The sequence below is a fragment of the Gouania willdenowi genome, chromosome 11 (assembly GCF_900634775.1).
Source record: "Gouania willdenowi chromosome 11, fGouWil2.1, whole genome shotgun sequence".
Taxonomy (NCBI): Eukaryota; Metazoa; Chordata; class Actinopteri; order Blenniiformes; family Gobiesocidae; genus Gouania; species Gouania willdenowi.
In genome coordinates this window covers 6,596,282-6,613,798 of record NC_041054.1, presented here as the reverse complement: position 1 = coordinate 6,613,798, position 17,517 = coordinate 6,596,282, and the positions used below count along the sequence as shown (strand labels likewise).

The window sequence follows — 17,517 nt, the reverse complement described above, 5'->3', positions numbered from 1 at the left end:
GAGGTAAAGACGAAGGAACAAAGAGAACAACAACGTGAATAAAATGGGGAGAGGAAGAGATGAGTGGGCGAGAGCGTTTAAGAGTGATAAAGACATGAAGACGAGGGATTCAGTAGTTTAAGCTGCTTTCTCACTGGGATTGTCCTGGAATCAGAACCAAAGGGTGGAGAACAGCTGATAACTTTATCACCTTGACTTGGCTCAGTTTGCATTTACAGCACAACTTAATCTGATCTGCTCCAAAGTGACAGGGTGGGCAACTTCTATCACAGCGGGGGCCACAAAAATGTGTTTGATCTAAGGGCCACATTATCAAGATTCATGTCAGCATTTAAAATAACCAATCTGAACGTTAACAGGAAAGAACACATTTTTAAGTAATTGTGTGTTTTTTTGTCCTTCTCTGTACGTTTGTTGCTGTCTTGCTGGTTATTACATTTTGTGCATTTCTGTTGTCCTTTTGTGTATTTTTACTGTAAAATGTATGTTTTTGGAGTCATATTGTGTATTTTTGTTGTTTGCTGAAAAACAGGAACAAGCAGATCTGAAAATGGATGGATGAATGGATAGATGTATGTGCTGTCATTTTGCTTGTTTGTTAGTACTGTTGGTTTGCCAAGTAATTTTTTTTAAATTTGTTTTTCTTGTTTTTTTGTGTACTTTCATCATTTTCAAACATCCAAACATCAAACATCCACACATGCGTGCCCTTATTCACCTTGTTCTGTCTGCATATGAGCAGTTTTTAATATTTCTTTTATTGTTTTTACTATACTTGTCAGTCAGTTCTCTGTCAGAGCTTTGAAGTCGACTGCAAACCCACAGAAACCTGACAAAACAATCGCTTTAGAATTCGCTGTCCTGATGGACTCTAGCTGATTTTATTGTTCTAACTGAATAGACTTTTTTTTTAACCGTTTAATGTTTTCTGTTGAACTAAGCATATTGAATTGCGCTATACAAATAATTTTTTCATGCCTTGCCTAGACTTTGTTTGTATGCTCACACCGTTTTAAACAAGGCAGCTTCTCCAGGCGGTTAAAAACGCTCCAAGATTTTTCCGGTGTGAATGCACCCTCAGTAACTCTGTATAATTAATCTGCATTAGCTCAGCAGAGATCAAACAGGAAATACTGCAAGGACACCCTAGGCCGCAGTTCGATGATCGACTTCGTAGTTGTGTCATCGACATGTCTTGGACACTCGGGTAAAGAGAGGGGCGGAGCTGTCAACTGATCACCACCTGTGAGTTGGCTCCGATGGCAGGTGGAAGATGCCCGTTAGACCTAGCAGACCCAAACGTATTGTGAGGGTCTGCTGGGAACTCCCGTCAAAAGAAGCTTCAACTCCAACCTCCAGGTTGTCCAATATTGACAAATAAGCTATCAAAATATTCAGAAAGTTCCTGAGATTTATGCTTGTACTTTTATAATTTGTAACTTTTAACCTTTTTCACTTATTAAATATTTTCTTTCCCATTAATTTCTATTGGAAATTTCAGCTTTTTCAACCTTATTGCTAATGTTCAGCTACTGTTAGGTTAATGCTAAGCTAATGCCAGGTTAGTGCTAATGCTAGGTTTATGCTATTGCTAGGTGAGTGCTAATGCTGGGCTAATGCTAAGTTAGTGCTAATGCTAGGTTAATGCTATAGTTAAGTTAATGCTACAGCTGAGCTAATGCTACATTAATGCTAGGTTAATGCTATAGTTAGGCTAGGCTAAGGCTAGGTTAGTGCTAACACTAGGCTAAGCTAATGCAGTGCAACTGCCAGCACCTGCACCCTCACTTGCTTTTCTTCAGGAAATGCCAATATTCTAGTTGTTATCATCATCATCATCATTTTAAGCAAACAAGAAGATTCCGCACTGATGATATGAGCACTTTTCAAACTACAGAAACAAACTTAAACCTTAATTAAACAATTTCTCTGGCTCATTTATCCCATACTTTATATGGAAATCATGAACTAAATAAATTATTGAACAACAGAACAAATGGCAATCAAACAATCAACTCTTGTTAAAGTGACACGTATCTAACGAGTTGAAAAAATTGTAATGATGCGTCTCCGACAGCAAAAGTGCCATTCATTTTATTTCACAGACAATATTGGAGGCCATCCAAAGTTTGGACAATAACGCTCTCTGCTAAATCATCTTCCCACTGAATTACACTCTGTCCGCTCTGATGACTGCAGAAGCATCTACGACGCCACCAAAACAGTGGAGCAGATGGACGGAATCTCAGGAGGTGCTCTGATTGCACTGCTAACATTGCTGGTTTTTGTAAAATATAGCATCACAAGGGATGCATGATAACGGGGTGGCTGCTGATGCGCAGCATGCAAATGGCTTTTAATTTGTTGGATGAAAGCCATTACCAGCACCAAAATACACCAAAGTGCTGAAACTTTATTCAGTACCTGAAAGATTAATTAGAGAAAAAGAGGCTTTTTGAATACTAACTTTTCTGAATAATTCCTAGAACGAGAAACCTTTCTCTCTGCTGTTGCAGAAGGTAGAAAGTGAGCTCTGCTGCCAATTTAAAGTTCACTTTCTTTCACCTTTTGCAAAGATATCCTGTAAAGTTCAATAAGTAAATGCAATAAATGCAACTATGGTACCTATTCAACTATAAAAAACAGCAAAAATACAACAAATCACTTCAAGGACACAATATTAAAATTACTTATACAAAAACTAGACTTCTAACTTTAAATTACATGTTAAAATACAGTCCACTCCAACAAGTATAAATGATGGGGAAAGTGCTTGTAAAGAAAACTCCGCAACCACAACATTTTTATTACAAGTTAAAAAAACTCTTAATGTCTGGGAGGAAGTGTTTTTTTCAATAGTGCCATTATTTCAGCTATTCATCGACTTTCCAAAGTCAATATTTAATTTCAAGACGATTATCAACTGATACTGATGTCTTGTTAAGATGTTGCATACTGTGAATAAACTACTCTTTAAGGCTGCAACACTACATTCTAAGTCGGGTGCACAATACATCGATCGCAATCTACTGGTCGGTAAGTAAAAGAGGAGCCTCCTCCAGCCCCAAATGACGGTCACACAACTGCTCACACTGGCCGACCAGGTACATTTATTAGATCTTCTAAAGAACAAAATGAGCTACAAATACTGAAACGCTCTGTGTGCTACTGACTGGCACCTCTAAATGTGCTTGTTATTGTGGGTCTTTATGAAGTGAGCAGCTGTGTTTGGAGCTTTGTATTTTCAAAGTATTTTTCAAAATATATTTTAATCAAACTCAGCTTTTAAGTGTTACTATTTCAAAAATGTTTTTGTATTTTAATACAAAGAAGTGGAACAAAATGCCAACAAAGCTGAAGTCATCACATGCAAACATTTTTAATGTTTTTTTTTACTGCAGATTCAATGTTTTTATTGATTTTTTAAACAGTGAAATGTTTTCTGTGTCACTTTTTAATCATGTAAAACACATTGAATCGTCTTGTGTATGAAATGCGCTATAAAAATGTATTATACAAATATTGAAAAAATAATTAATAATTGTGATAGTATTAATAATAATTGTAACAGTGTAAATATTAAAATCTAATATTAAAAGCCTAGAAAGTGTGTGCACCCGTTCTATATCAATTATCACCAAAGCAAATCCCCAGTATGTTTAAACACACTATAGCAGTAAGAAGTATCTGAATGTGATGGATAAGATGTCCTACCGAACACACGCTCGTCGTTGACATTCTTGATGCAGAACCAAAGGCCTGCAGGGAACGTGCAGACCAGGATGTGAAGGTCGAAAAAGAAAGAAACCCAGGTGGTGGGCTGGTGCTCCGACACCGACGCGATGATGGGGATGTGAATCTTTGCGTAGCTGTGATGAAAGAGAGGGAGGACACAGGCCAATGGAACTCATGTGTAGACATTTTATACAATAGATCCTCCTGATTAACCCCTATGGTAGGAGGGGAAAAAACTGATTTTGCTGCTCCTCGTGCTGGTGAGGAAATGAACAAATTTAGATCTCTACATGAATAATGATGGTTGTCATGGCTGGTTTCTGATCTGCATTCTCTTTGTTCAGTACCAGTCTTTCCACAGCTACACAGTGCTGAAAAATCGGCATTTTGACTCCTTTGTGATTACAGCTGGGAAAGAGAAAGACCCCCCCACCACCCCCCGGCACATTAAGGAATTAGTATCTGCCTTTAAAGTGTTGGGTGGGGGGAAAGTAGTGCTTCAGTCTGCAGAGCAGAATGGGGGGTGAAAAATCAAACAGTGCAGTTTGTTTGAGGAACACCGAGTGTTTGATGCAGTTCAACAATCGGTGCTGTTCTGCTTTGCCTTCTGGGATGGTACAGGATGGTTTAAAGCAGAAAACACACACGTTTCATCAATGAAGAGTGTGAGCGTCAGCAAAGCTTACCCAGTGTCCCACAGGGAGTAGAACCGACCACTCCATGGAGCAATGTATCCTGGAGAGAGAGAAGGAAAAAAAAAAAAAAATCAATGAAGGAATGCTGGAGTCTTTGATTAACACGAGCGTTGGTGGATGTTCAGCGAGTTCACGTCTTTGTGGTAATTTGATGAAAATTAGGACTGTTAGTCACGGGAAAAGCATGGAAAGGGTTTTTAGGTTTCACTTTCCAGATTAATGGCTGGTAAAAATGTTTTCCTGTAGTGTGATTGGTTAATGCAGTTACAGCTGTGCTCATAATATTAATAATCCTAATTTCTTTAGGATGGAAATACGAGTTCATACTTCATCCTGCTGCGATGTAACAAACTAAAAATTAAATAACTGAACGTGTCTGAGTGGGAGGCATTATAGTCAACTGGAAACTGTCTTTGGTTTTTAGGAACGGTTCATAATTACTAAAGAACAGATTCTTTAGCGAAGCTAGCAACAACCATTTAAAAAACAAAACAAAAAAGTAAAATACATAGAATTTACTATAAAGCTGCATAGAGCTTAATAAAGCATAATAAAACGCAGGTTTGTCCCCTCTGCATCAAAATTACCAACCTGAGAAATACACTTCAAAAAAACACCTCATACCAAAAAACCTCAGAGTCTGATATCTAAAAAAAAAACAATTTGTGCAGCTAGGGCTGTTAAAAGAACAACTATACTTTACGCTCGGCTCTAGTTTAAAACCCAGAAAAGCCTCAGTGGAGAGTGTCAATGTATTCAATTGACGATGCGTAATTACTGAAATTGACTTGTTTATAAATGCAACTGAAACTATTTACGCAGCAAATAAGAGCGTTTAGGCTGTTTTCCGTGTGCATACAAATGTGTTATTTCAGTGGAGCTTTGATGTGGAATGCATTTCCAGCTCTGAACTGTTTCCTTGGGGCTCATAAACCACAAACACACACACACACACACACGTGCGCGCGTTATATTTTAGGATGCTCCCAACAACGTATAGCTGCTATGGTGTCTTCCTTTGCTCTTTAAAGGTTTTCTGTACTAGTCTTGTATACAACATAAAATGTGCTATCAAAAAACAAAATATGTGCACATTTCTTTGAATAAATACATTTAAAGAACTTTTTTGATTGATTTTAAACCTGAAATTACAATTTATGGGAAGCAGCAATGTTCGCTTGATGTTACATTAAAATAGGTCAATGGTTGTTACATTTCCTCTTTATTTAGGTGTTTCTGGGGCCTTTCGCCCCATTTTCACTACTATTGTTTTATTTATTGCTACTGACAACACAAGGATGTGTGTTGGATGTTAATGAAGCTGTTATTGTGAGCTCTTGTGTATTGAGACAGCCACAGCCAGAAGTCAGCTGATGGAGATCAAGCTGTGCAATAATCTATAATTTATCATTTAAATGTGTGTTTTTATACCGTATTACTGTGTTTTTATACTTTTTTTTAGAACCTAAAGCCAAGCCTTGTGGGAAAAATTTCGTTCTTGGATGTGCCTTTGGTATGTATGTATCAATGACAATAATACCATCTATCTATCTATCTATCTTGAGCAAAACAAGTGATTAGGAGAGAGGCTGAAGGAGGAAAATCCGCGAGAGAAGTACCCGTTGCGGAGCTACCGGCAGCCCCAACTGCAAAGGTCCAACGTCATTACAAAAAAAAAGCGTTTAAGGCAAACAAAATGGCAGGCAAAACGTGTCATGGACAAGCACGTTTCTTTTCCTACTGCCTGGAATACAATGACTTTTAAAGAAAGTTAGCACACTACATTTCTAGCGATATAGATGATATTTTGATAGAGCTTGCAATTAAAGCTCACTACAGGCCGCCTTTAATAACCTAGCGAGTGATGCACCTAATTACCATGATGCTTTAATCAATAAGCTACATTTATCAGAGACTAAATGCTTTCTATGTAGCTTATTTCAGAGAAGGTGTCAGATAGAAAGCACACACAGAGAGAAGGAATGGGTGGCTCACATTTGAACCCAGATTTCAAGAAAAGCCAAAGTTCTGTTGAAGTTGCAGAGTTTCATGGTGTAGACTTTTCAAAGACGGAGGCGTGTGGACAGTTTCCAGTTGACTGAATTAGCTTCTACTCAGGCAGGCAGTTAAACAGTGGGGGAGCTGTTTGATGGGAAGGTCAGAGATTCAATCCCCGGGTAAGACTATATATGTACCTACGTGTAGCTGGTGCTATGAATTGGCAGCTCAGTCATTATCAGTGTGTGAATGTGAACGAGAATGAGCGGAGATCTAAAAAGCACATTCAGGAACTCAAACATAAACTAAATAAACTCAATGTGTGTATGAACACAATCTGTTAATCTGCTGATTTTAGTCATTGTACTGTCTGTTGGCTGAGCTCTGATTCTTGCCGTTTCTGTGCATTCTGATAATGCGTTACTGCTATTCTGGGCCACAACGTGATACGTTTCATTCCTATCAACATTTAGCAGATCAGTATTAAAAACATATTTTAACACATTTTTTTCTGATTATTCTGAGCAACAACTGTATGCGAATGTCCGAGTGGACCTGACTCACACACAAATCATTGTGACTGGAAGAGAAAACTCTTCTGTTAACTTTAAATCTATCAGTTAAGCACCAATTTAAATTGTTTTAAACTTTGTCCGACCTCTTTGTTCTCTTTCACTAAAGAAATTAATATTTTATCAATAACTTTTCTATTTTTTTTATGTCAGACTTACAATCACAGCTTGTTGACACATGATCTATCTATAGCAGGGCTGTGTAATTTGGGGCCCAAGCGATTCATTTTGGCCTGCTGCCCATATTTTAAATGATTATTTTTATATTTTAAAGGGGGGGTATTGTGCTTTTTTCAATCACATAGTACTATTCTATAGCACACTACAATGATGATGCAACCTTATACTGGTCTGTAAATACAGTAAATTAAAATACTGTCTTGAAAAAATTTGCTCTCGCATCATGACTGTATCAAACACCTTGAAATAGGCCTCTGTCTCTTTAAGAAGCTCCTACCCATTCTGACATGCCCGTTCAGCACGCTGTCTGTGGCGTCATCACAACACTACTGCATCTCCTCCACACGCATTAAAACTACAATCAATCTTCGGAGCATTTTAATTTGACTATTGGAAAGGAGCTACACTATCACTGTGTGAACAATGGTCACGTAGGATGTCGTACGAATTTGATCCTGCTTCTGATCCGGAAAGTGACTTTGAAGACAAACCTGAGAGAGATCAGTGGCTTTTAGAAGATGTGTCTGCTTGGTAATATTTAACCTTCTTGTCATAAGTAAATGAATAAATACATGTAATTTTGAAGCTACATTTTGCAATTCAGTAATATATAATCAAACTATGTTGCAATTAAATCATAAATATAACATAAAATACAAAAACTTTTTTATCATAAAGGGTAACAGCTAAACGTTTGATTAATAATTTATTCTTTGTTAAAAGCGACATAAATAGTTACATTTTGGAGCCGGATGTTTGGCTAAGGACAGTTGTGTTACATTATGAAGCTGTATGTTGCTATGAAATCGCATACATCATTATGAAGCTATGTTTTGCAAAAAAAGCTGTGCTGCGTCTGCTCGAGACGCGGGGGAGGGGTACTCCTAGGACGACTCAGGCGAATCTACACCTAAAATGGAAGTTTTTAAATTTATATAATACAGTACAGTAATTTATAATTTTTAAAATATTTAAAGCTGATGTCCAATTACATTATTTTTCTCGAGTTTTAAAGGATTGTTCAAGGCAGGTAAAATAGTGTTTTGATCGTACAGGCGGGGTATGTCGTGTCCCATTTTGTTGAATTTATATTGTACTAAATGTCTTTGAAGATATTTCATAATTTAATGCCATGAAACACAATAAAAAAGTGTTCAGATTTTTTGACTACTTTTAGTGTTTATTTTGCACAGTTATGTTATTGGCACATTTAATTTCATGCACTGCAAAACGGATGTTTAGTTTTGGCCTGCGGCCCTTCACCGCGATTAATTTTTGGCCCTTCAATGAAAATAATTTGGGCACCCCTGATCTATAGCATCGAACAATGTTTTAATTCAGCCGTTTTGATTGCATTTTAAAATCCTCCATTGTCCGTGTGTGTGTGCGTGTGAGCCTTACCCGTGTAAGTGAGATAGATCACTGTGAGAAAGACCGCACCGGCAGCGAGGGAGACTCCGAGGAAGAAAAGCGTCTGAAACTCCTGTCTGGTCAGCCTGTCCTTCAGGTACTGCAGGAAGGCGTATGCCTGCAGTAGAGCAAAAACACCTAAGGAGGATAAAACACAGTTAAATAGGGAGACTGAAACAAAGACACGGAGGACACTGGCGAATGTTTGCGGAGGCTCTGATTGGTGCCACGTCCTGTGGGGATACAAAACAAACTCAAGCAGCTAAAACAATAACAGCGTCAGGAGAAACACATGCAGTTCAGCACAATACAATCAATCACATTTTCCTATCAGTCTTTCTGCTTTTGGGGCCAGTCATTTTAGACTTGAACATGTAAATGGAATGTAAGTAAGTACATTTTTATTTATGAAGCACTTTTCACAGATAAAAATCACAAAGTGCTGTACAAAACAAAGGTGAATTTAAAACAACAGGAGTAACATCATATAAATGATTTAAAACAACAAGAGCCACAACAGAAAAGAATAACAAAAGTTAAAAATCCATTAACCGAAAGCTTTTCTGAAAAGCGAAGTCTTCAAATGCCTTTTAAGAGTCCTCACAGTCAAGCTCACGGAGGGACTGGTTCAAGTCATTCCAGAGTCTGGGGGCTACAGCCTGGAACGCCAGGTCTTCCTGGGTTTTAAAATGAGTTTTAGGTATCTTTAGGAAACCCTGGCCTAAGACTGAAGGCTGCATTCTGAAGTGTAGGGACACAACAGATCAGCAATATACTGAGGGGCCTGACCATGCATTGCACGGAAAGTCAGAACTAAAATTTTAAACTTCATGCAAAATTTGACTGGAAGCCAATGAAGACTTGATAGAATGGGGGTAATGTGGGCTATTCTGGGTGCACCAGTCAAAAGTCTGGTAGCAGCATTTTGTACGATCTGAAGTCTGTTTCGAGTTGACTTGTTGAAACAAGTGAAAACAGAATTACAATAATCAATGCGAGAGGAGATGGTGGATGATCATTTTGAGATCAGATTTTGATGACGAATTCCTCACTTTAAAGATATTTCTCAGGTGATAAAACAGTTTTTGGTCAGTTCACGACAGTGACCCTCCAAAGATATTGACTGATCAAACAACCCCAAGGTTTCTTCTCTTTTTATCAGGAACGATGACCAGAGTTTCCGTTTTGTTAGAATTTATCTGAAGGTAATTCAATGACAACCAGTTTTTGATGCAAGATACACATTCCAAAAACTCATATGAAGTGAAACTCCAAGTCATTGAAAGAGCACTAAAACTGAATATCATCTGCATAGAACTGACCAAAAGGCATCAGGTACAACAAAAACAAAATAGGCCCCAGAACAGAGCCCTAGGCAACTCCACATGACTAGTTGGACAAATTAGACATTATATTGTTGATGGCAACATTAAAAGTTCTTCTGTTTAAGAACAGCACCAGAAAACCCCATCTAAGATTTGAGTCAATCAATCAGTATCAAAGGCAGATGTCAAATCGAGTAAAACCAAAACTGGGTAGAAACCAGAGTCAGCGTCCATCATCACGCCACTGGAAACTTTCACAAGAGCAATTTCAGTGGAGTAGTTTGACCTAAAGCAAGATCGATATTTATCATAAAAATCATTTTATTTCAAAAATGAGGTTTTCTGTTTAGTCACCACTTTTTTCTTGATTTTTAACATGAAGGGAAGTTTTGATATGGGCCGGTAATTTTTAGGCTCCACTGGAACAAGATTAGGCTTTTTAAGAATGGGATTCACCACAGCATGTTTGAAGAAGCTGGGAACCGAGCCAGATTGAAGTGAAAAATTTATCAATTTTACCACCCAAGGACCGACAACATCAAAAACATTTAAGAACAGGGGAGTAGTGTCCACAGGGCTCGATGTGGGTTTTATCTTGCCCACTAAAACCTGAACATCCTGTAGGCTGAGAGGAGTGAAGGAGGACTATGAGCACACAGGGGCTGATGCAGTGCATAAGCAATCCAAGGGAGGACTGATACTGGCCCTAATGTTTTGCACTTTGGTCACAAAGAAGTTCAAAAAATTATTACAATTATCCTGTACACACAGGAAAAAAGAAAAAGAAAAAATTCATCCAAATGTACAAAAACTACCGTGCTGGTCTCATGGTTCTCAGCAAAAACATTTACTACAGGTCTGTGTCAGCCTTGAGATAGACCAATGTGTACTTATCCTTGACTTTGCTTAGATAGGCTTTATCATCCTGTGACCCAGATCACAATTGACACGTAGATAACATCTACTTTATAAAAGTCCACCAAATAACGTTGCCAGTGGTTGAGTATGTTTGTGCAAGACTTTCAACTCACGAAGAAGAATTGAATAAGCAGCTTTAGTCTGAAGTTTAAAAACCCCAGATAACCAAAGACAGAAAACTGAGTTGTAGACCGGCTTAGTTTTTGAACAAGTCAGTTTTTGAGCAGCGTTTTGCAGAGGTTGCAGAAGAATGTTCTGAAAAAGAATCAGCTGGAAGCACAGTGTCGCTATAGCCTTTATAACCTTGGGTGTGCACTTCATTTACAGCCCAGTGGAGCCTGGTGACAGTACTACAGAAGCATTACAGAGGTTGTCATATAGTACGTTTAAAAAAAAGAGAAAAGGCTTGTGCAGTTAACATCCTATACAGGCTGCAGACGGTGATAACGTTTCTACCCCCATTCACACTGTTAGGAGCCAATCAGCACATGTCGAGAAGCTTGTTTTGCGGTTTGTTGTGGTCTGTGTAATGGCAAACTAAACCAGGTACACACTGATACATTATTGCAACAACTACAAAAACAGTCACCTGAGGTTCCAGCTGACATCTTTGGATATGTGTCTTCCTCTAGTCAGAATTTTAAAATAAAGCTGCTATTGGCACGGTTACTAAAGGTTCCCGATCCAATATTGATATTGGTCAAAATCAGCAAAAATAAAAATAAAAAAGTATTGGATTACATCTGCATTGTTTTTCAGTCTTTTAATTAATTTTTTCCAACGTATTTTATTTAATTGTAGAATACTCTGTTCTTTAAGGTTACATTTTCTGTGACCCATTGGTTAATCCTGGCTAATATAAGTTAATGGGTGAGTTTTTCTAGGACCTACTGTTGCTGACTATTGTTCTCCGAGTAATATCACTTGATCAAGCAATTTCTAACATTCTACACGACAAAATATGAGTAAAAGTATGTATAATTCGTGCTAATATTGTATTGAATCATTATTGGTATCAGTCAACACTGAAGGTGGCAATATAATTGCATCCTATTGGAAAGAAAAAAGTTGCATCGGGACACCCTAAAATATCTTATGACATACTATATTCATAACAGCTATATGTTCAAGTTATTACACTCCTGTATTTGTGCAACGGGACTGGAGGGGGAAGTAAGTGACTGTCGTGGCGGTTTTGGATGGACGGTTGCTTGTCAGATGTGGACACAAGGTTTATTTGGTCAATGGTTTTTGGAAGCAGACCAGTCTGGGATTCAGAGGTCTCAGTGTGTGTGTGTCCCAATGAATCTGCCGTTGTTCTGTTGTCACAGAGTTTTGAATGTTGCTGATGGGTAGTCAGAACAATGACCAAGCCTCTGACAGCTTTCTTTTCTTTCCCTTTATCAACTACCGGTAAAAAATAATGGTGTGACATCTTCCCAATCCTGCTAAGCTAAACCAACAGTGACAGTGGGTCTCTCTGTCATCCCAAGTTAAGCTTTAAATCAGTGGTTCTTAACCTTTTTGGAGGCACTGAACCCTGCAAGCTTCATCAGTGCATTCACTGAATCCTTTGTAATTATACAAATATAATATAATTTCTTGTAAACATGGGTATATATCTATTCACACATTTTTTTTTTTTTGCTTTGTTCAAAACACTTAATTTATATTTCTATAATTTGATTTTTAAAATGAAAATGTTACATTATCATAATTTATCTTTTATCCAACTAGGAATATATTTTGTGTAAGACATTTTTACAGTGTGTGTCCTCACCCCAGTCAAACCCCTGAGACCGACTCAATGATTAAATGCCTGCTGGAAAGCTCCCGTTGCCGCTCTACACCACTCTGGGCTAGCATCTCTGTGGTATAGACAGGTTGGTGACTCAGTCACTTCCTTCCCATCTCCCATTGCGACCCTTTAATGCTACCACCAGATGTTGTGAGCAGCTGCTTCCCAGATGACACAAACACACATTTCAAGTGAGTGCATCGCAAAAATCAGACAGAGGTAGAGTGAAGTTTTTTGTTATTGTTTTTTTTTTTTTTTTTTTAAAAAGTATCACATATCTGTGTTTGTGCTGCACACACAGCCAGGTAAACAGGAGGAGTGTGTGTGTGTGTGTGTGTGTGTGTTAAAATGTGAAGCTGTTACTTTTTTTTTTTTTTTTTAAAAGTCTCTGCTCAGCCTCCAAAACCTGCTAACAACCACAAAAACAATCACACGCAACCCTCTGTGCTGTTGTCAGACAGCAGATGGTCACACTCGAGATGGAATGCTCAGCGAGATTTAATAAAGTACCATTACCCATCTCAGTACCAGCTGAGATGAAAATTGCATAAAGTTCTATACCCATATGGACACTGCCGTCTGGATGGGTGTTCCCCTGCAGACGGAGCGTGACGGATACTGTCCACATAAAGATTCACATCCCACCAAAGCCAAATAATCTACAGATACATGTACAGCTCTGCTCGGTGCAATCACTGCCAGACTTCCTGACTGTTTTCAGCTCTGAAATCTAAACCCTGTATCAGAGTTGAATGTCTTTTCCCGAACCCAATGGGACCTTACAGGCATGGTTTAAAAATGTATAAATGACATTCTTGACAAAAAAGCTGTGTGCGTGCACAGATATGGATAGTGCCAGGTGAATGAACAAAGTTCAAGATTTATATAACATCACCCCTGATTTAATTGTCTTTTAGGGCTGCAACGCTAAATTATTCGCAATTCCTGAATGCCTCGATTACACTAAACAATGAATTAAATTTCTCTGCTTTGAAATCTTGTTTAATAAAAAGTTGGGGGTTTTTGGGAACCTTTTTGCAACAAATATTCTTTCTTTTTCTACTTTGAATCATTTGTGTGCAATAAATAATGCTAATTTTCCTTAAAAAAGGAGACAAACTGGTTAAAAATAATTAGTGATAGTCTTATTTTTTGTGGGATATTCTAAATTGAGCTTTAATTAAGCAAAAATGTTTTTTCGATTACTCAATGGAATAATCGATAGAACACTTGATAACCAAATTATTCTATAGCTGCAGCCAAAATGTCTATAGAGACCATAACAATACTGGGGATTGTGTTTTCAAATATGATGACTAGTGGTGAAATAAAATATGCTTTGTTGAGCAAGAAAAAAAGTAATTTTAGTTGTTAAGATATTACAAACAAAAACAGGAGGGATTTACCAACAATATAACAACTGTGTATCTGTAAGTAGGTAATCTATTTTATGTTATTTCTCCCAGTGCGTTTCCACAGGCAAATCAATCCTCTTGTTTTTTTTATGATTTGTGATCATGTGCGTGAATGTTAAAATTTTGACACATGCAAAAAATCAATTTCCGCGACTGATGAATATTTTTGCACACTGATAGGAAGCATAAGTACAGGTTAGGTTCATTTAACTGCTGATTAGTTTATCTTAAGTTTTATTTCGTCTTGTATTCAGGATTTGGTTAGGACTCATATTTTATAATATAAGCACAACTTCATTCATACCCTTGCACACCACATTATCTGACAGCATGATAGTCACTGAGAATATTCAACCTGGATCTCTGTGGAAAGTGAGGTGGGTGGGGCTTACCGGCAGCTGCCATGTGCTCGCTGGTTCTGATTGGCTGGAAGCCGACAAAAGGGATCTGCATGGACAGTATCAGTCCGACAATGAAGAAGGTGCTGTAAGCTGCAAAAAAAAACAAACTGTTTGAACTTTTATATTATATATAATCATGTATCACTGTATAAGGAAGTAGCATAGTTATTGATTCCAGCTCCATCACTGCAGTTAGGGAGCCACCCAATGAAACAGTCCAGGGTTTTCAACAGGAATTACTCACAGCGTGGGGGGATTGCGTGACATGCGAGTGTTGTAGGGGGTCCAGGGACATCCCCCCGGAAAATTTTGAAATGTATAACTCCAAATTTTGTTAAGTGTTTTTTTTTTGTGTTACTGCCATACTTTCAAGCCAAAAGTTATTTGTTGAATTGGTTAAGGGTCATGATGAATGTAGTTGCATGATGTTTGTCATCGACAAATAAATAAACACTGTATAGACATTTAAATTTGAAAAGCGCGTCTTCGAATCAGTGAGGTATTATGTGGGACCTGCGACATCACACCGTAGGGGGCCCCTACGCTCAACATCCCTGGCGAGAATCCTGCAGTCAACTGATTTGTTTCACTTTTGTACTTTAGAGGAAGTCTCTACCAAACCCCTCATTGAACATCATTTAGTGAGGAAATGAGAAACTGTTCAGTGCCGTGTGGCAAGGTGGAATGGAAGTGAGACAACAATGCTAGAGAAGTGCAAGTTCGTAGCTCAGGGTGGGGGAGCAGCACTCTCCAAATGTGTCGACTTAATTAAGATTCCACTCTCTTTCCTGAAACGAGCACCTTGCTTATTTTAGGCAGCTGTGACTGTCTCAGCTTTCCTCGTTTCATTGAAAAGCTGTTGACTCGAGACGAATTGAGATGAGTTTGGAGGGAACAGACTGCGAGGACTTTCATGAAATCAGCATTATCCATTAGAGTTTTTCAAGCAGGAAGTGAGACAGATTTTTTTAACAATACAACCACTCTTTTCTCCTTCCCCAGAGACTGATTTAAATCTTTCTATTTCAGTATTTGACAAACACATGTCAAAATTAACTGGATAATCTTGGAAACTGTACCGACAAAATAAAAATAACAGGATTACTGGTATTTCTACACACTATGTTAGATGTTAAGCTACTTTATTGGAAGTAGTGGTATCTATGTTGAGGATTTTACCTGCAGCACAGTAAAATACGCAATCGTTTTACAAAATGTTTTTACTCATGAAAAAGATGAAGCAGAGATGGGTAAATGGCCAGGCTTTCAATAGTTGTGGTCAGGTTGATTTCCTGGACTGGACCATATTTTTTTCATGGGCTTTTATTGTTAAATAATTGAGAGAGTGAGAGAGAGAACTAGTCAAAGCTCTCTCACCGAGAAGAGGCCACTACCTATTTCAAAAGCCATAAAAGTCAATGCGTCCCTATTACAATAAGTGCAAGCTACTATGTCTATGCACTGAATGTACTAGAGAATATATTATTTATATGGACCACAACAGGAGTGCCAGGGGAACTCAGCTAAGCTGGTGCATGTTCTTGCGGGCTCATTAAGGTAAACATGATGCATCCAAATTCAAACTGTGTACTGTATATATTCATTGCAAAAGGTTGTGATTTAGAAATGACATAATAACCCATTTGATGAATCCCAATGTTTACTTTAAATGACTGAAATATATTGCGAAACAATTTTAAGTATTGCAAAAATAATGGCTGCACAGCTTACAATAGATCAGGGAGGACCTGAAACATTAAGCTCAACAATAATGTTGAGAAACCAATGAAAACAAGTGTTGCTTTGTGTGTTTAAAGCCTACGTTTCTGTTAAGGTGAAAGACAAACAAAAACACAGCCTCCATTACAGCTGCTGTATAGATGGAGGTATTTACAGTATACTACGCAAATATTTCAGGTGTGGTTGTGTGCTTCAGTGCAGCCTACCGATGTAGACTCTTCGACTGTAACGTTGCATCACTAGCAGCACAAACACATGGAGAGGAATTAGATTGATGATGAACACGTAGCCTCCCCACGCGGACACCTGGAAGACACAAGCAAGCATGCAGACGTTAGACACTCAGTGATATTAAAACACTTTAAATGCACTTGTAAACTAGCTCAGCATGACAGAGGTGAATCAAAACAAGGGCTAAGTAAAACTTTGTTCAATAGAGTGAGAAATAGGGGTGAGCGATATGGACCAAAACATATATTTCAATATTTTTCCCCAAAATAGTGATATATACGATATTACTCTTGATATTTTTAACTCAATAAAGTCTTACCAGAAGGACTATTCTGGGTTAAATTTGATGATTAAAAATGCCACACAGGCATATTTATTAACAGCTGCACAATATGTGCCACTTTGGCTTTTTCTCCAATAAAGGACAGCACGTATGAGTGAAATCTGTAGTGTGGATCTTCAGGGGAAGGTCTGGGTTAGGACGCACTCAGAAATCCATCTAACTGAGCTTTTTATGCTGTTCTGAGAAAAAAAAAGCTAAAGAAAAATAGTGTTTGACTGTACTGTAGGAATAATATGAAATACTTGTATGATGTGATTTGTACTTAGTGATTGTATAAATAAAAACAAGTAAAAAGAAGAAATATCACGACAAGGCAATATTGTAATTTTCTGTATCGCAAACAATAGAAAACTCGATATATTGTCCAGCTCTAGTGACACAAAGACAAGCTATTTAACATGAGACTGATAAACAACATTTTTCACATGTGCATGTTTGAAAACTTTAAAGGGGACATATCATGCTAAGTCCACTTTTTTAGCCCTTAAATGCATTTTGTTGTATCAAATTAGTCTCTTCAGGTGCTCCGTAGATATCTTTATATTCTGTTTTGCTCATATTTTTCAATCTGTTTCGATTTTTCTATTCTCTATTACATTTTTTGAACTATTACATCACAGTATTTGCAGCGGAACTGCCAAATTAGTACATCAACTCCAGGTCCAACACTTCGAGCAATCAGCCATTTTTTTTTCTCGCTTTTATTTTGTAGTCCAAGCTCAAGGATGCCGAAGTTACGAGAGGACAAGTCAAAAT

At 37.9% G+C, this 17,517-nt stretch overlaps 1 protein-coding gene across 1 annotated transcript in view; it reads right to left on the bottom strand.

Moving 5' to 3' along the window:
* Positions 1–17,517, bottom strand: part of LOC114472113 (dolichyl-diphosphooligosaccharide--protein glycosyltransferase subunit STT3B) — a 117,923-nt gene that overhangs the window by 20,309 nt on the left and 80,097 nt on the right. The window contains exons 5-9 of the mRNA XM_028461222.1: positions 16,394–16,493; positions 14,439–14,537; positions 8,582–8,728; positions 4,422–4,470; positions 3,715–3,869 (exon numbers count right to left, since the gene is read on the bottom strand). Coding sequence (XP_028317023.1) covers positions 3,715–3,869; positions 4,422–4,470; positions 8,582–8,728; positions 14,439–14,537; positions 16,394–16,493 — 550 coding nt within the window. The remainder of the gene's footprint in view (positions 1–3,714; positions 3,870–4,421; positions 4,471–8,581; positions 8,729–14,438; positions 14,538–16,393; positions 16,494–17,517) is intronic.